At 29.0% G+C, this 20,161-nt stretch overlaps 2 protein-coding genes across 2 annotated transcripts; both read right to left on the bottom strand.

Annotated features, from left to right (window-relative positions):
• Positions 1-5,770: 5,770 nt before the first annotated feature.
• On the bottom strand, positions 5,771-10,411 carry LOC108460969 (ATP-citrate synthase alpha chain protein 2). The gene is made up of 13 exons (XM_017760697.2): positions 10,277-10,411; positions 10,033-10,157; positions 8,307-8,483; positions 8,054-8,215; positions 7,871-7,951; positions 7,635-7,686; positions 7,428-7,542; positions 7,242-7,323; positions 6,887-6,982; positions 6,673-6,774; positions 6,344-6,460; positions 6,134-6,250; positions 5,771-6,029 (listed from the first exon to the last, which is right to left on the bottom strand). Exons 2-13 carry the CDS (start codon positions 10,129-10,131, stop codon positions 5,958-5,960), a joined length of 1,272 nt encoding a protein of 423 aa, XP_017616186.1. The 5' UTR covers positions 10,132-10,157; positions 10,277-10,411; the 3' UTR covers positions 5,771-5,957.
• Positions 10,412-17,345: 6,934 nt separating this feature from the next.
• LOC108460042 (uncharacterized) lies at positions 17,346-19,498 on the bottom strand. The gene is made up of 4 exons (XM_017759423.2): positions 19,343-19,498; positions 19,128-19,233; positions 18,926-19,006; positions 17,346-17,702 (listed from the first exon to the last, which is right to left on the bottom strand). Exons 1-4 carry the CDS (start codon positions 19,418-19,420, stop codon positions 17,647-17,649), a joined length of 321 nt encoding a protein of 106 aa, XP_017614912.1. The 5' UTR covers positions 19,421-19,498; the 3' UTR covers positions 17,346-17,646.
• Between the last annotated feature and the right edge of the window lie 663 nt (positions 19,499-20,161).

The raw sequence follows: 20,161 nt of genomic DNA, 5'->3' as shown, positions 1-20,161 counted from the left end.
GTATTTTTTTTTTGTGCTTGTGGTAGGAAAATTATATTTATAAAAAAATTATATAAAAAGCAAATGAGGCTTTGGAGTTACAATAAATTTGTACACCACTTATATTAAATTTTGAAGAAAAAAAGGGTAAATTACTTCATGTTCACTAAATTATTAGAATGTTTTGGTCACTATACTTTAAAAAGTTACAATCTAGTCAGTAAACTATTTCAAAGTTTAATTCACTGAGCTGTTAAAATTGCTATTATATGACATTCTCTATTTGCGTCCCATGCACTAATTGAAAAGCTCTCATTCCCCTCTCTTCTACAATTCGATTTTTTTCATGAAACAACTTTGAACGTCACAAATTTAAGAACCAAAATCCAAATAGTTTTCTTCTTTGATCTTCGACACTGACCCTCAGATCGACTTAGATCTAAGGTACGTTCTTCTACTCGTCGATGGGTGTTGATCCATCGTACTAATCGTTGAATTGTTAGTTGGAACTTGTTAGTCAAACTTTTTTAAATAAAAAAACTTAAGAGCATAGTGATTTAAATAAAAACTTTCAAATAGTTCAGCTTATTAAATAAAAACCTTTGAATAATTCAATGATCATCTTATAACTTTTCCAAGTTGTGTAACCAAAATATAAACCTATTAATAATTTAACGATGTCGGGTGTAATTTACCAAAAACAAATTTATGACTTAATTTGTAAGAAACACAAAAGTTAACATAAGTTGTTTGCTTGTCTAAAGGAAAATAGAAATTAAAGCTAGAGTGGGTGTTCTAATCACTATAATTGAGTCATTTCCCATAGAAGAAAACTGTCCTTTTACATATAGGAAAGTTGATAATTTTGGTATGAATTTTATTTTTAAATGATTGGAAGAATAATAATTTTTTAGAGAGATAAAATTATAAAATTTCTTAAAATTTTAAAAATTGTATTTAAAATTTAAAATTAAATTATTAATTTTTATTAAAATAAAACTTTTAAAATTTAAAAATATTATTCAATTTAGCATGAAGAAGAAGCCCTTCTTTAATTATTGTATGAAATATGATCTTTTAAATATATAAATTTAATTTATATCAATTGAACTACCTTGAAATGATTTCAATTAAGACTGATGCTAAAGGGTCCATTACCTGAATAGTTTCCAAAAATGTGAACCTCATGTACTTGCCTTGCCATAAACCTAACAACAATTATTGTAAATAGATATCATTGGATCATTCAAGTACCATTTTGAAAGAAAAAAAATCAAAATTATTGACCTATTGCTTATTATGAAGTCATTGGGTTTAATCTTTGGAATTGCTCATGTTCAATTAAGATGAAAATGAAAAATTTCTTACAAATTTAATTTGATATTCAAAGTTGATTCTACAAAAGAAGAGTACATGCTTAGTAAAAAGAAAATTTAGTGCTTCTTCTAAGAACCCAGAAGCCTAACTTAAGAACACTTAAATCTAATTATGAGTTTTAATTTAAAACAAAATAAGATAAATAAAATATCGTGTCATTAGAGTATTGATCTTATTTTGCTTCATTGATGATTTAAATACCAGCAACGTTGGAGAGATAAATTGAGTTGTCAAGATAAGAGGTATGCAAAGTTTCAAAATGATGTTGATGTTTGTTTATATTCACGGGCGGAGTTAGGGGGCTAGTCAGGAGCCTCGACCCTTTTTAAAATAGAAATTTTCATTTTTAGTTCTCTTATAATTTATAAAATTTTAAATTAGTTATGGTAAAATTGCATTTTGGGCCTAAAAATAAGAAAATTTTGTTTTGGTCCTTTAAAAATTATAAAGCTATAGACTATTAAATGGTGAAATTACATTTTTGCTATTGTAAAAATATACAACTTAATTCTACCCCGCAGAAAAAATTTCCTTACTTGGACTCTATTTAAATTATAAGATAAGTCAGGATTTCTTCGAGAATGATCAAGATAAAGTTATAAAATTATAAGGATCCAAAGTTTGTTGCCCCTCTGATTTGTTAACGGTAGACAAACATAAAAGAGATCCAACTTAAGATCGGTTAAAAACTAATTATAAAATATTTAGGTTTTTTTTAAATCTTTCTAAAAATCTTAATACTTTCGAGACTTGTAGTTGTTCTTTTTAGGGCTCGAATTATATTCTTCCTTCAAGAGTACAATGTATCTTATCAATGCACCCAATATTTATTTGTATGATTGAATATTTTCTTTGAAAAATAAATACATTTTTTTATAAATATTACAAACGAGTGTTGACAAAAACTTTAACCACTCCTTTATACAAGTCAAGACAATTATTACAGATACATATTTGAGCAACTTTATAACGATCGAAATATTAGAAAGAATGGGACAAAACTCACTCGTGACATATGCACATAACAGGACTAGACACACATATATTATAATTACGTATAATAAAACTCGAATTTAAATATTAAAAACCAAAAGCTTCCACCTTAATTAATAATATCAACCTTTTAGTAAGTATTAATATTTTTTTGTGTAATTAAATAATCAATAGATTCCAATGGATACAAAAAAGAAAGAGAAAAAAGGAATTAGTGGGGGAAAACAAGGAGATACGAATCTAAGTTAGAAAAAGCATTGTAGACTAGCATTAGTTAGTGGAGATCCCAATAATCAAAAGCACTCTCACTGTTCATCCTTTTTCATAGCATACATAAAAAAATGACAATAAGTTTGTTTTATAAATATTTACATTTTACTAATAAATAATAAATTCATTATTTATTAAAATAAAGTGTTGTCAAATAATGAATCTTTACCCGCGTTAGGGCACGTGGCAAGTTAAAAAAATGTTTGAGCAGTAAGTTTGCTACTAATAAGTCAATAGATCATTTGTAAGCTCATCCTTTCGAGATGATCACCCGGATAATGGAGGGTTTAATTTTCATTGAGAATGTGAAGTTGTTAGTAAGTAAACATCACATGAGCTCAATTGTTTTATCTCATCAAGTCAGAATTAATGACAAAATTTGTCTTATCTCAAACATCCCCTCATGCATTCTGTAATGATGGCCAGATGGCTAGTCTAATACTTTAACACCACTGTACATGGACCATTGCCTATAAATACCTTTAGAAATAATGAAGAAAGGATCGACTCTTCGAGAATAGTAAACCTACACTCTGTCAACACTCTTTTAACTTTCAACCCTTATACTCCCTTCACCTTCATTCTCTATAACCTCCGGTTCTTCACCCTGACCAGATGAACCGGCTTTTATAACAACCTCCGCTACCCCTCAATACTCCCTCTTTGTTGTATCAATCTATCAACCTCCACTCTTTGCTGTGTTTTGGAACCTAATTTTTAGCTAAATGTTTAAAAAATGCCACTTGTAGTCTATGCCACGTAAGCAATTTATTAGTGGATTAACAAAATTTTTAATAGCAGTGACTAGTCTGAACAATTATATTAATTAGAGTGAATAAATTAAAAAAAATTAAGTGATCGAAATAGGACAAACCTTATTTTAGAATGACCTTTAGATGTCGTTTACCCAATTTTTTAATATTTGATCTAAATATTATCTGCCATTTTAAATATTTATGAATATCCAAATTTTTACAATTTATTGTCGATAAAGTCTTGATTTATTGGTAAAGGTGGAGGTCTTAAGTTTTGAATATATAAATTTGAAATTTATCATATTCAACTATATATGAGTTTCAAGACTCCATTATGCGTTGATGTCATATGTGAGTTTTAATTATAATTATATTCTATCTATTTTTCTTCCACAGTAACGTCATTACCCACTTTATACTCAAATTATCAGCTATTTAAAGCCCACTATCAATAGCCTGGCTCTCTCCACTAGCTTGTGAGAGACGTCCCATCGGATTATCATAGTTGATACATAGGTATAGCATCATTTTAGCAAAGAAAAAAGAAAAAAAAAACAAACTCATGACCATGGGGTCTTCACAAAAAGCATGGAAAGGGTTTAGGGCTATGGACTCCTCAATTCACCTTCCTCCAATGAATTAAAAGCTCTTTTCTCTTGTGCTTCACTCACATGGCTGCATGCATGGAGGAGGAGGAGGATGATAGGTTCCTATAGAGTAGCTAGCTAGCAGAGGCTTTGGCTAATGCAGTGGCAAACCGGCAAGTCACACAAAGGCAATGGACTCCATCTATGAGTTCTTTATTCATGGCTATAATTTTATGCTTGTTTTTCTGGTATTTTTATTGGGTTTTTTTAAAGGATGTTTTGAAATGTAATATTGTTTTCTGATTGTCAAAATTTACTATTAGTTTGTGATGGATTTTGCTTTGAAAAGCTTAGAAGTAATGTTGTTTTAGGGATGTTTTGAAATGTAATCTTGTTTTGTGATTGTCAAAATTTACTATTAGTTTGTGATGGATTTTGCTTTGAAAAGCTTAGAAGTAATGTTGTTTTAGGGATGTTTGTGATTGTCAAAATTTACTATTAGTTTGTGATGGATTTTGCTTCGAAAAGCTTAGAAGTAATGTTGTTTTAGGGATGTTTTGAAATGTAATCTTGTTTTGAAAAGCTTGGGAGTGTTTCAAATTCTGCTTAGAAGTATTAAAATTAACGAATTTGATTTTAAAATTTAATCTCAACTTAGCTTTATTTGGTTAAATTTCGATATTAGTCTTGTATTATGCAAAACGTTCTAGATTTAGTTCATATTTTCTAATTAAATTATTCTTAATTTTTATACTTTTCAGATTTCAAATTTAAATCTCAACACAACCATAAGTAGGTAAATCCATTGATTGAGGGTTTTTTTAATAATATATGAAACTAACAAGTTGAAAATGTCATTACATATTTGATAATATATTTATCATATAAGATTTTAGAAATAATATAATTTAATTAATTTAACAATTACTAATTGATTAAGACTGAAATTTTAAAATTTGAAAATAATAATGATTAAAAATGGCCAAATAAAAGTATAGAGAATATATAACTTACATATAGTATATAGATTAATAACAAAATTTAATCTTTCAAAATTTGTAGAAGTTAACGTTTGGTTAAATATGAGATATATATATATATATATATATATATATATATATATATATCATTCTTTGTATGATATAAGTATTTTCAATAGTTTTTTTATCGGTTTGCTGAATTTTTTTTTAATAAATTCAAGTGTAAGTATTGAATATAAATATTTTTTCGAGATAAACATGTTGATTGTTTTTTTAAAAAAAAATTATACTTCTGAAAATATTTAAAAAAAAAACCGTGAAGGTTGGTTTGAAAGAATTGGGTTAATTGACAAAGTGACTTTGAGAAGCTGCATGATGGCCTATATATATATTTATCTATCTTGGGTTCAGATGTAGGTGCAGATACGAGTGTTGGTCTCATATATATATATATATAGAGAGAGAGAGAGAGAGAGAGAGAGATATTTGATTAAGATGAGTTTTATTATATTTCCATTATCAATTTATATCATATTCATATGATAATTATCCATAATTATCGAAATTATCGATTAAGTCAAAGTTATTCACAACAATATTCGTACCGTATCTCTCTCTCAAGTAATTTTCCTTTTTGACCTTTACAGTAATATTTACGTAAACGAGTATCGAATACAAGCACGTGTTTAATGTAAGTATGTTCAATTTTTTAAAAATACTTAAATATAAAAATATGTTTGGCATGTGTATTTAAAAAAAAATAGAGTTAGATTAAGAAAGACAAGGTTTATTAGTGTCATTAAGAAAATAAAGATGGGGAGACAAAAGATGTAGAAAATTTTTAAGATCTTTATTGCTGACAAATGCCATTTATGCCTAAGATTTCATGTTCACTTTTCAGCAAATAAATTCCAAATGTTTCAGTAACATGGCAAAAGGGAAATCTAATGAAAATGACCCACTTGAAAAGGAGGAAAAAAAAAAACAGAGACCGAACATGAACCCGAACCGACAACTTAGGCAGCTGCACTGATGTATTGGATAGCTTGCTGGCAAATACCGGTCATCGTAGCTTCGGGACCATAAACCTACGAGAGAAACACGCCGAATAGGAAACAAAAATATCAGCAAATTTTTTTTATTTTGGAAAATGTTGTAGACCAATAATCGTTTGTCTATATAGTATGGATACCTCGATAGGGATTCCGATTTCCTCTCCAAGTGCCCGCATTTTCGCGAGGCCTCTCTGGTAATTTGGACCTCCTCTCCTCACGTATATCATCATCCGAGCGGCTTTGAGCTTTGATTCCTGTATAAATTTGGACGTCCGGTTATTATTAGTAAGTAAAAGCGGACAACGAGAGAAGCAAAACAGTGAAAACACCACTATAGAGAAGCTTACCTTCTCCTTCAAGGCTCGGATAATGCCGTTAAATGTAGCACCGACATCAGTAAAGTTGGCTATTCCTCCGCCAATTACGAGGGCTCTTTTGCGACCATCAGGGTCTGCGGTTGCACACTATCAAGGAAAAATGAAATTATTTGTACAGCCAAAATCATATGCTTAAGATGCTTATGATTGCATTGTAAGCTTTACATCAGAAATTACTCAAATAATGTTTTGTGTTGGCTTCAAGAAAAGTTAGAGACGGCATTAACCGATCAAGTACAAGATCCTGATTTCTGCTTTTAGCAACATTGTAATGTGAATGAAGGGCTAGAGTTCCTTACATCAATAACTACTCTGGCATACTGCAATACTTCCTCTTCGTTGGGTGCTCCACTGTATTCTGCATAATTTCCGAGCTCAGAAGCAAAACCAAGATCTCCAACCTGATCAGGTAATGAATTACACAAGTAAATCAAACACATTACTGATATCTTAAAATTGCAGGGTTTTTAGTCCTATACTGAAAACCCGGAAAGTGAAAAGAAAATAACCCACCGTATCAGCGTAGATGACACTTGCACCTCCTCCAGCTACCATTGTCCAAATGCGTCCCTTAGGGTTCAACACCGTAAATTTCAACGATGCACTGGTCTGCAATATATTTTTTAAGTTAATACCGTACGTGTGGGTGAAGCTATTAAATGAACTGCAACATGGTTTAAACCATTTTTTCCGGAGAAGAGTTCATATATTGTGAAATAGATGGTAAACGGAACAGAGGATTCGGGGTGATCGATAAAATGTCCATATGTTATATCATATACAGCTCGAGGTTCCCGTCCAATTGGGTGATTAGCAAATAAAAGAAGATTGTGCATGCAAGGCGAACTATCTATTAAATCTAACATACCTTCTCGTCTAGCCCGTGAATATAGCTTTCGGTTGCACTCATTGTTCTTCCAAAAGGCAATGGGAATTCGACATTACCCCACCTAGAAAAGAAATGAAATTGCATCAGATGAATTTTATTGATACTCCACATAGCATGTTGAAACAATAAATTGATCAAACTACTGATAAAGGGGGGCATATATACTTCTTGAAGTTCTTGAAAGCAGCAGTGTCATCCAGCTCGCCTCTCATGTCTAAAGGATAAGGCTTTCCGTCGACCAGCGTGAAAGGGTTCATTTCGAGGAATGTGAAATCGAGATCTGACATTTTTGAACTCGAAAAAGTTAATTACAAAGTACCGAATGTCAGTTTGAATAGTTTTAGATTCAAGAAAGATATATATATGCCATACCTTGAAACAGATTAAAGATCACTTTGATGAACTCCTCGATTTCTCCTTTGATCTATAATGAAAACAACATATATTTTAGTTAAAGATTGAAAGAGCATGTTACAGTATGCATACTTGTTGATTTGCTGATGTAGTAGGAAAATCTATCTGATGGAGTTGACCGTATGAAGACGAAGAAACATGCTCGAGTTAAGAAAATACGGCTCACTGAATCATTAATTATTTGGAAAAATTACCTCCAAGGGAAGGGTTGCAACAAGTGGAGCACAAGTTTCTGATGTCAAAAGCGACCCGGTTGGGACAGATATGGTCTTGACCTATATGAAGGGTACCTCAACTTAGTTAGGAAACTATTAAGGTAAAATCGAAACAAGAAACAAAATCAAACCGAGTACCAGTGTTAGATCATCTCAAAGTACCTTATCCCAGTTCTCTTCAATTTCAATCCCTCCACATTCTGAAAAGCTAATGCTGCAACCAAGTCGCTCAGAGACAACGTTAAGGTAGAACTCTTCATTGTGAGGGATGAAAGGTTCAACAATGAAAGTTGTAACAGGTCCCTTGCATCCACTCATTTCCACCTGTAATTCACAAGAGGTTAGCATAAAATCGAACCTTTGACCTTTAATAATGACAAATTAATGACTAAAATGTACAAAACCGATAGTGAACCTCTTTGCCAAGGCGCTCTTTCACGAAAGCAATAACTTGAGCAAAATCCAGATTTAAGCCAACCAAACCACTCTTCCCACGCTTACCGAACAACATATCAGGTTTAACAACCAGTTTCTGTGACGAAAGCCATGGCTCCTTCTCTACTAGCTGATTGAAATCAGTTGATTCCGTAATCTAAAACCAGTAGCACAACCAAACAAATTACTCAAAGTTCAATTCCATAGAATAATCATAAATCAATGAATGAATAGGTAGGTCAATATCTTAAATTCATATTAAAATTTCAAAAGTTCTTGATCTGTAAATTTTCTTTTCATAAAACTGTGAGTAATTAAAGCAACTCAATCTTCTAACTTAATTCTGGGTCAAGAAATTCTAAAAGCTGATAGAATCGATTCCATGATCTAAAATCAGTGACACAACCAAACAAATTAGTAAATGTTCAATTTCATACAATAATCATAAATCAAGGAATCAAGTAAGATCAATATCTTAAATTCATATTCAAATTTGAAAAACTTCCTGATCTGGAAAGAATTTTCTTTTTCGTAAAACTAAGAGTAGTTAAAGCAACCGGACCTTCTAACTTTATACTAGATCCAGAAATTCTAAAAGCCGAACAGTATTTTTCTAAGATTTGCTTTGAAATAAATTCAAATTTATCAGCAAAGAAACACTAGTACAAATCAAAATAAAAAAAATGACATTGCTGAACTTTAAAATGAAAAGCGAGATCAAGAAGGACACAATGAACTAAAAATCAATTCAAATTAATCACCAAAGAAATGCTAACACAAATCAAACTTTAAAAAAGACAATAATATAATGGTGAACTTTGAAATGAATAGCCAGATCTAGAGTGAGAAATTGAACTAAAAAATTCAAATTTATCAGCAAAGAAATACTAACACAAATCAATTTTTATTTTTTAAGAAGAAGAAAATATTGACGAACTTTGAAATGAATAGCAAGATCTAGAGCGAGAAATTGAACTAAAAATCAATTCAAATTAATCAGAAAAGAAACACCAATAAAAATCGAACTAAAAAAAGAGAGGAAATGTTGATGAACTTCGAAACCAATACGAGGTCTAGAAGGAGAAAATGACTCGAAATCAATTCAAACTAATCAGCAAAGAAAAACTATTATAAATCAAATTAACAAAAAAGAAATATAAATGAATAACGAGATCTAGAAGGAGAAATTGAACAAATTAATGAGCAAAGAAACACTAATTCAAATCAAAGTAAAAAAAGGGGAAATATCGATGAACTTTGAAATGAATAACCAGGTCTAGAAGGAGAAAATAAGCTAAAAATGAATTCAAACTAATCAGCAAAGAAAAACTATTATAAATCAAATTTTAAAAAAAGGAAATATAAATGAATAGCGAGATCTAGAACAAGAAATTGAATAAAATAATCAGCAAAGAAACATTAATACAATCAAACTAAAAAAACCGGAAATATAGATGAACTTCGAAATGAATAACGAGGTCTGGAAGGAGAAAGTGAGCTAAAAATGAATTCAAACTAATCAGCAAAGAAATACTATTATAAATCATTTAAAAAAAAGGAAATATAAACGAAGAGCGAGATCTAGAACGAAAGATTGAACAAATTAATCAGCAAAGAAACACTAAAACAAATCAAACTAAAAAAAAGGGAAATATCGATGAACTTTGAAACGAACAGCTAGATCTAGAAGGAGAAATAGAACTAACTTGTGCAGATTTGATTGGCAAATCTCTACCGGAAAGCCTCTTGAAATGTTCTTTCAACAATCTCTTGGAATCGTACTCTCTGATCTTCTTGCGTGCCATTTCGGGAGTGTTTTTTGTTTTTCTCTCTGAAAATTTTTCAACCAAATCAAAAACTTTGAAAATCAAATCAAATCAAAACTTTTTCAAATCAGATTTAAACGAAATCTAAATGAAATTGTAGAGAAAATATAAATGGAGTAAGTACCGTTGAATGACAGGCGAACCGGAAGGTTGTCTAAACTAGAAGCAGGTAGAGGTAGTTGGTTGTTTGGTGTATTTATAGGTGTGAATTTGGATTCGTTGCTTTGAATTTTATTTCTTTTTTTCTTTTAAATAATCATAATATTTTCTTTTATTAAGAAAAATAATAAATTAAATTACATTGCATTGCATTGCATTATTTTAAGTTTAGAATTCTAAAGACTGCCTTAAAGCTTTGACTTGTTTGTGGATGGAATTAAGCTCGAGAGTTTAGATAAAAGTACGATATTTGAAAAACGAGTTTTGATGAAAAAATTAAGTTGATTTAAAATATGAATTAAGCTTGAGCTTTAATATTTAAGGCCTAATTATATGTTATGTAATCTATATCACATAAAATTAAATATATAATATTATGTAAGCATTATGTTAAGTTACTGATGGAGTTTTGATTCAGTTGAAAAAGGTGAAGGTTTTGGATTCAAATACCTAAAGTTCGGGATCTACCATGCATAATTTTACGTGTAGGTCTTAGAGTCCGCTCATGTGTGAGTTTTAGCCTAGTTAGTTTCAATTAGTTTATTGGCTATAGTTTGAATTGTATCAGTTCTTAGTCTATTTATGATGTAATTTTTGATTCGACATTGTGATTACTCGGATTTGTATTTGTATTTTGATTGTATCGTACTTATTATATTTCAAAAATATACACATTAAGTTATCTATAAAAAAATTAATTTCGTTCAAAAAATCTAATTAAAACCCATCTAAAGTATTAAATTGAAAATAATATGGATAAACTTAAAACGAACTTATGGTAGTCATTTATAAATATGAACGGACTTTGCAAAATTTTATACCTATATTTTAAATTAATCCGATTTGAGGAAATGCAGACAATGTACTAATATATATCAAATTCATTCGAGTTTAATTATCAATAATATATTAATATAATTTAATATTTAAAATTTATTTAAATTTAATTATAAAATACATAAATAAAAATATAAAATTCATTATCAAATGATTTTTAATTTAAGCTTAAAAACGAGTCAAAACTTAATTGATAAAAAATTTAATTAAATTGAAATATTCCATCAATTAAACCCATATTAAAATCGTGACATTAAAACATGATTTCAATATTTTATTTAGATAATAATTATTGAGTGATTAGAATGACGGATAAAGCAAGAAAAATAAAGAAGTTGAAAGGGTAGAAATTTTCTATATATAAAAAAATGGAAAGAAATTATTCGTGTAAACTTTTTACATATTTAATATTTTATAATATTTTCCTAATAATATTTAATTTTAATTTAATTTTATTTTTAATTTTGTAAATCATATAGTAAAAGTTTTATTTTAAAAATTTTCTAAACCCAAATCATATTAATACCTAACGCTACAATTATTATTGTTATTATTTTTGGATAATCTTATTATAGATTCGATTATATCTGTTTTTTTTTTACATAATGTCTAGAATTACTTATAGTCTGTAGACTCCTCAACTCATAAATAGAAGATAATGCGTTTCAGTACACTCGAACTCATATTCTCCTGCATTAGCATTAATACCCATGACAATCGAGTTAAAACTCAATAGATTAAATACTTTTATTAAATATATCGATAAAAATGATATTCTCAATCAATATCATATTGGTATTTTTTTCATTTAATTAAAATTGGGACATATAAAAATTAAATTTATTTGTCATTTTAGTCTTTCTCTTTCTTATTGTTTTAAAATTTGAGTATTTAATTTCTTGTTGGTACATGGTTGGTTAACTCATTTCCATAATTTGTTATTGTTATTACTAATATTATATTGGAAGGCAAGCATCCTCGGTTGGTCCATTTTTTCTTCTGTGTAATAAACTAGAGCCGCCTAAAATTGACCCCTTTGTTGAATATTTGTAATTTTTATAACATTTAAATTTGTAAATTTATTTAAAATTTAGATTTATTTATTATTTTAGAATCCAAATCTGAATTAATTAAATTTGTTAATATCTATTTTTAAATATTTTGAATAGTGGAATTTGGTGAAGGTTAATGTTCGAATTTTGAGATACGATAGTTCATTGGGTGATTTCTTCGGTAAGCTATGTTGTTGGTCAACATCAACCAATTTAGATCAGATCAAGAGTAAATTCAGAAGAAAAAAATTAGTGGAGATTAGAATTACTTCTAAATTTTCAAGAGATTAAAATATAAATTTATCATATATTAATTTATGTTTTCATAATTTTTGAAAGGATGAAACATAATTTTTTAAAGGGAGCCAATATGTAATTTACTATATATTAATTTATAATTTCTTTATTTATAAGAGGACTGAATTGAAAAACGATTATGAGCCACAGCTCTTGCCTGCTCCTCAGATTTGTCTCTGGATCCGATGATTGACACCTTATGTAAGTTGAGTGTTGTTGATCAATGTTAACCATGAATGGAAATTAAAAATTAGGGGGCCAAACCCTTACCTCTCAAATTCATCTCTAGATCGAGTGATTGATACATTATGTAAGTTGAGTGTTATTGGTCAACGTCAAGCATGGCCCCCTTGACTCGGGATAATTTTTTTCTTCATCCAACAATGACGCACTTGTCACGATTTTTTTCTATCTTTTAATTTTTTATGAGGTTTTTTCTCGTTGGAAGGGACGGATTTATTTAGTGCTTCATGGTAACTATAACTAATAATAATTTGAGTTTTTTTTTTAAAATTGCTAAATCTCTCCGTCAACACTGTGCCGCTCTGCTTTTAGGACGTTGGTTGACTTGGCGTTGCAAGTTGTTTGCTACCTACTACTTCAAATTTGCCAAAAAAACAGAATAAAAGGAAATGATAAAAGATTAAATATTTAGGAAGAAATTACATATATTTAGAATTTTCCAAATAATAGAATCAATGGAATTTATAAAACAAAATATAGAATATTTAGGAGGAAATAATAATTTTATTATTATTTATGATTTAAAAATTAAGCTTAACTTGGAGTAATTTATTTAAATTTAAATATTCACATGAAATTTACGAATGTCTAAGTAAAAATATTAAATTGTTTCAAATATCAACCGAGCTTAGATTTAAATATTTAAGGCTCGATCTTGGTTCAATCCGATACTTTTTCTAAATTTGTAATATATTATATTATTTTTATCTATTATATAATTTATAACTTATAAAAATTAAATCTATAGTAGTATATTATAAAGATTAAAAAGATTTTAGTTGCATATATATATATAATTTTAATAAATAGAAAAACTCTATTAAATATTAAATTAAAAATAATATATATTCCAATCATTTTAAAAATAGTATAAATAAGTTTAAAATGAACTTGAGTTAATCATTTACCGACATAAGTGGATTTATAAAATTTTATATCCATATTTGAGTAGGATCATATTTGAGTAAGCATAAAGTGTATTACTATCATGTTTAAATTTGACTTGACCAAATCAATGAACATATCTAATTTATATTATAATTTAAGGTATTAAATATAACTAGACTTGATCAAGGGGCGGACCACTCGGCTCGAAGGTCCGTCCAAAAAGTGAGCAGGTTTGGGAAAAATATAGGCCTGAAAAATAGGCTTGGGCAAAAAAAAGGCCTATTTAGAAAATGAGCCGAGCCTTAGTAAGCTTTTTTTGCCCGAACCTAGCCCAAATTTGCAAAAAAAAAATGTTGTTGTTTTCTGTTATTTTTCTACTGTTTTGCCGTCATTTCATTATTATATTGTTGTTATTTTGTTATTATTATTTGGATATTGTATAATTATTGTTTTATTATTAATTTTGCTACTATTTTAGAGCTTTTGCTTGTTAAGTTGCATTTATCTTAGTGTTATTTAAGTATAAATATATATTTTTAATTTTATTTTCATTTTGTTGAGCAACATTTATTTTAATGATTTTAGTGCATTTAATGTATTATCTTTTTTAAATTTATTTTATTTAAAAATAATATAAAAAATTTAATATGGACGAGACCGCTTGGATTTTAGTTTTTTATCCAGGCCAAACTTAGGCAAAATGTTAAGCACATTTTTAGGCCCAGCCCGTGCCAATAAAATGGGCTTAAAATTTTTATTATGCCCAAACCTTACCCGACTCGTAATTACCTCTACATAATATATATATATATATATATTATAATATTTGCTATGAATATTTTAATATAAATAAGTAAGACTTTTGTTTTTTTAGCTTAACCATATCATTGGGTTGGGTTACATGCACCACAAAGCCAACGAAGCATGGTCCATTCTAAAATAATATAATTTTAAGCTGATATGTTTTTTAATAATTTCATTATAGATTTTGATTTTTTTTAACTTAATGTCTAGAACTACTCATAACTTCTCTTTAACTCATAAATAAGAGGATAATTCGTTTTAGCACACTCAAACTCACATTCTCTTATACTAACAATAATGTTTATACCAATTAAGTTAAAACTCAATCGACTAAGTTAATAGTTCATAATTTAGCATATAACATATAATATGTTTTATATAATAAAATATAATGTAATATAATATAATATTCATGGGCAGACAGTATTGACCTTTGTTCAATTTCATCCCCCAGTGTCCAGTCAAGCTTACGGCTCAATTTTGTTTTTATTTGGTTTGTTCAATTAAAGGCGACTAAATTATATGATAAAATTTGGATCAATCCAATGGATTTATACAATTTCTATAAAAAAAAATTGATAAATTTTTAGATTTGATTTTTCAATAAAATGCTGTATTTCTTTTACCCAAAAAAAAAAATTCTTTTGTATTACTTAGACTTTTGCATCCATTTTTCCTTGGTACATTTTCCTAAATAGTTTCAACACTTAAATGGGTGAGTCAACGTTAACAATTATAGTCATACTCAACAACTCATATTCAAGATTGTGTTCGTATTTTATTTTACTTAAATAGTATTTTATTTTTTTATGGGTAAACTATCAAAACAATCACTTTTATTTATCTTAAGTTATATTTTAGTTATTTATGTTTGAAATGTTTCGTTCTAATCACTTGCGTTATCGTATTGCAATATATTAGTCATTGAGCCGTTAATTGTCGGTAATAGTTTAACGGTAAGTTGACATGACATGTTACATCATTATTTTTAGGTTAATTTATACAATTGGTCCCTATATTTTTTTGTTTTGAGCAATTTGATTTTTTTTCTTTTATATTGTTTTAACTTTCCTCTCTTTTTTTTTTTTTCCATTCTCCTCTTCTTCTCTCTCCATTTTCCCCCTTCTCCATTTCTTTCAACGTAGTTTTTTTATGCTTTTCATTTGTTAAAATTAGTCCCTATATTTATATATTTTTAAATAATTTAAATTTTTTAAGTGAAACGAGCTTGTGGACTAGTTTTTACTTTTATTTTCACCTTTGACGGTAAGTTTAATTAGATGACATATACTATTATTTAATTCAAATTTAAATAAAATATTCAAATTTAACATAAAAAATTCGAGTTTATACAAATTAAAATTAAAATAAAAAATTATTTAAAAAAAAAATGCAGAACGTTTAACCATCCTAACCGGGCCTTCAAGTTCATTGCAAGAATTGGTCCATCAATGGGTCCTAGCAATAGTTTATCATTTTTTCAGCTGTTTAATAATGCAAACCTCTCCATGAATTCAAGATGAAACCATCACGTATAGGCATATGTGAGACTACTTGTTTAAAGGTAGAGTTACTCGTTTGATGTTTATAAGTTGAATCTTCGATGAGTGAGGTGCATTAATCATCTAATCTGAAAAGAGATTTAATTTGAATATAAAAACCATTGATGACCTCTTCCGACGTCGATAAAGAAAGAAGATATGGTCTGTGTGAAAATTGGTAACGGTTCATAAAGTGGTGCCAAAAGCTGTACAAGGTGATTCCAAAGGTTTCGAAGAAGGATTTAAGTGATCTTGGTGAGGTTTCTCGATGAAAAAAAAATGTTTTCCCCTTTTGGTGAACCATAAAAGGTTTATATGTTTTGGAGTGGATCTTGTTGTCTCACAGTGCAAGTGTTCACATGCATTTGGATATGATTGGGGGCTTCTAATCTTGCTAAGTGGTCAACAGGTGTAAATTTGTTGATAGGTTATGCTACCTATTCAAATATGAAGTCTTGTTTGAATTTTGAAGGGTTTGGGAAAAAAATTATAGACCTAAGGAGTGGACTTAGGTTAAAAAATATATTTGCCTGGTTCATGCGTGAGCGCCCTACCCTCGACAAAAAAAAAAAAAGGAAATTGCATTCTTTACCCTTTATAATGTATAAAATATAAATAAGTAATGGTAAAATTATAAATTGCCCCCTCTAAAATGATAAGATTTTAAATTAGGCGTCCAACAAAAACTATAAAGATTTTAATGTACGGGGTCCATCAAAAACTATAAAGATTACAACTAGCCATTTTCAAATGTGAGTGGATTTGGACAAAATTTTAGATCTATATTTTAAATCAGATTAAGTTTAAACAATTATAAAATATATTAATATCATACTTAAGCCCAATTTGATTCAACCCATAAACCCCTCTACCTAATAATTTGACGTTTATCCATGTGTTATATATACAAGAGGTAGGTGTTAATGAAGGAAATGACCTACTATAGTAAAACAATCATTATGGGTGAGTCAGTTGATAAGTTATGAGCAAGGCGCCAAACCCTTTCTCTTTTTTTTCTTTTTTTTTTTGTATAATTAAGGTATTTTTAATTAGGGGAGAAGTTAAAAACTTTTCTTTGAGTTGAGAATTAATAAAGAATAATTTTGAGGGGGCAAAATGTGAATTGTGATATTACAAAATTTAAAGGGCAATATAACAAATTTCTCATTTGGGGGTGGGGGGGCTGCAAGGGTAGTGCTTGCCCCGTTAGTGCCTCCCTCTTCTCAATATCCCAAATGAAATCTAATCCTTTTGAAGTTTATGGTTATCCCATTTAACACTATCATCTTTAGAATTTGAATTCAAATTCTCCTTTCATAAGTACAATGTGCCTTACTAATTTATCCAATACTTATTGATAATGACAAACCCATTTTATTTTGTACAAACCAATATAAAGTGATTTACCTTTAAAAAGCTAATTTTAAGATCATATACAAATATTTCTAAGAAAGTTTCTAAAACTCACCATAAAGTTTACAATTCATCAGCCAATAACCTCTTGATTTAATGGTAAGAGTATTATGTTGTCGGCATGAGAATTTGAGTTTAATCTCAAGCAGTCCTATCCCTTATCTCCACTTATAAAAAAAATTACTTTTTATCAAAACCCCAATAAAAGTGTACCTTAGAATTAATTTAGAGACAATACTTTTGCAATAGTAAATTATCATTCACTTCCAGAACCTTTTCTTCCTTGGAAATCCATGTTTCCTTTGGATGTAATAACCTGAAAAACAAAAAAAAAGCCATAAACCATTTTAATCTTACATAAAAACAGCAGCTCTAGTCATAATTATATATGTTTATATACACATATACATATGTGGAGCTAAGTTATTCGAATTTGAGTGTGTCGGAACATAAACATATATATGACACAAATATAAATTTAAATTTTTTCATGTATTTGAAGGATTCTTGGAGTTTAATCCTATATCTATGCATTTGACATGCAGGGCAAAGAGAGGGTACCTCCACCCCCCAAAAAAAGGAAATTTTTCAGTAAGTTATTTTAATTTTTAAGAAACTATAAATTAATATAATGGTATAATTGCACTTTAACTCCCCACAAAAATTATTCATTTTTGACATCATGTCTCTTCAAACTTAAATAGAGATCCACGTCACAATATCTTATACATGACCTCACGGTGTTACACCTTGATCACCAATTAGATCAATGAAATAGTAGCCAATATTATGGCTTCCTATGTACGACATCGTGACGTCACACCTTGATAACCAATAAATCAATGAAATAATAACTAAGGTCGCAATGTTCTACATATGACGTCACGATGCCACACCTTAATCACCTATTAGAGCAATAAAACAATAGCCAACATTGCAACTTCCTACATGTGGCATCGTGACCTCACACCTTGGTCACCAATAAATTAGTGGGACAATAGAGAACATCGTAATGTTATATATACGTAACGTCACAACGCTACATAGTGATTTTTGCTACCTATTTAATACAAGATGTGCTATTTCACATTTAAAAAAAATTCATGTTAAGACTTTGTGTTAACATAATTACTCATACAATTATTTTAGTAAAACAATAATTATCATTAAAATACTCAAAAATATAATAATACTATCGAACTTTTAATTTTGATTTTAGTAAAACAATAATTATCATTAAAATACCCAAAAATATAATAATACCATCGAACTTTTGATTTTATAAATGAAACTTCGTTAGAATTTAGATATACATATTAAATTTTAATTTTGATACAATTGTACAATTAATATTATACATTGAACTAAAATTTAAGTATAGTTTTAATATTTATCCTTTAATGTTAAAATTTAATGATAATTTCTCACTTAACCATTATATAAGCCTTTTTAACTTGCAGATATTTTAGCCATGTGGGATTACTCAACAATATTACAAACGACTAACATGAAATGTTTTAGGGTTTAGGGTATTCTTACCCATGAAAGGCTTGTATTGAGAAATGGCATGAAAATATGCTTCAAAGAATCCCCTATTCTCCTTTTGCAGCTCCTTCCACACTGCAAAAAAAATACACACACATTAATATCACCACTTTTCCTTATATTATACGTATATATACACATATATACAGGTATATATATATATGTTGTATTTTGATCAGCTATATGCAATGATCACCTGTAACTGTAATGCATGGTCGAATGCTTGCATACTTTGCTAAGGCCTCAACACATTGTTGTCGGTTCATGTGAAGCAACAAACATCTCTCTATCATATACTGAACCTGCAAAATTTCTCATTCAAAAATAAGAAAAAAAAAGGACTTGAAAACAAATTATTTTTGGGACTTGAAAGAAAAAATATGAACAGTGAGGAGGACTTTGAAATTATACCATTCTAATGTAGCTTTGTGGGTGGCAATGAAGACAAGGAAGGTGAAGATGGTGGTGGTGGTGGTTTTGATGGTACATTATTATTATTTCCCTCGAAAAAGAAATGGACAAAGCCAGGGGGGAATGTTGAGATTGAGAGGCGAAATGGGAAATACTAAAAAAATGGAAGAGGAGAAAAAGGTATATATAGCATGAGAGATATTTTGAAAATTTATGGTATTATGCTATTAGTTGGGTTAAATTGTGGTTTTGGTCCTTTTACTATGACTGAATTTGGATTTTAGTCTTTATAGTTTACTTTGATCTAATTTGGTTTTCTTTACTTGTACAATGTGATTTGTTAGTGTAAATATTTACTGCCAATTAAAATGATGATGTGAAGTTAAAAAAAAAAACATTTTATTTCAACTCGTCGTCACGTTGACACGGATATTTTTGTGTTGGATTTTTTTTTTTAATTATATACATGTTGAGGGAGGTTGACTTTATGAGGAGTAGTCTGCGAAGTGTTGTTCATCAACAATCGACTTTGCTACGAACCTAATGTCTAAAACGGTGACCTGAAGTGGCAACAAGTTCACAGAGTGAAAGAGCCTTGTTAGGTGCTCTATATGTTATAGGACATGGGTTTGAGTCAAAACATGTGTGATTGGAGGTGCTCATGAGTCAGCTCAGGCCAATGCAAGGTATATAGATTAATTTTCTAAATTCGGGCTTGACCCAATTCAAAAAATGGGCTTAATTGTTTCCCAAGCTTGACTCAATTTAAGAAAGGTAAGCCTGATCCATTCATATTTGATTTTGTTTAGATTAATTTTT

Source organism: Gossypium arboreum, chromosome 4 (genome assembly GCF_025698485.1).
Source record: "Gossypium arboreum isolate Shixiya-1 chromosome 4, ASM2569848v2, whole genome shotgun sequence".
Taxonomy (NCBI): domain Eukaryota; kingdom Viridiplantae; phylum Streptophyta; class Magnoliopsida; order Malvales; family Malvaceae; genus Gossypium; species Gossypium arboreum.
Note: the sequence above shows the minus strand (reverse complement) of the source record. Positions and strands in the feature narration are given on the sequence as shown.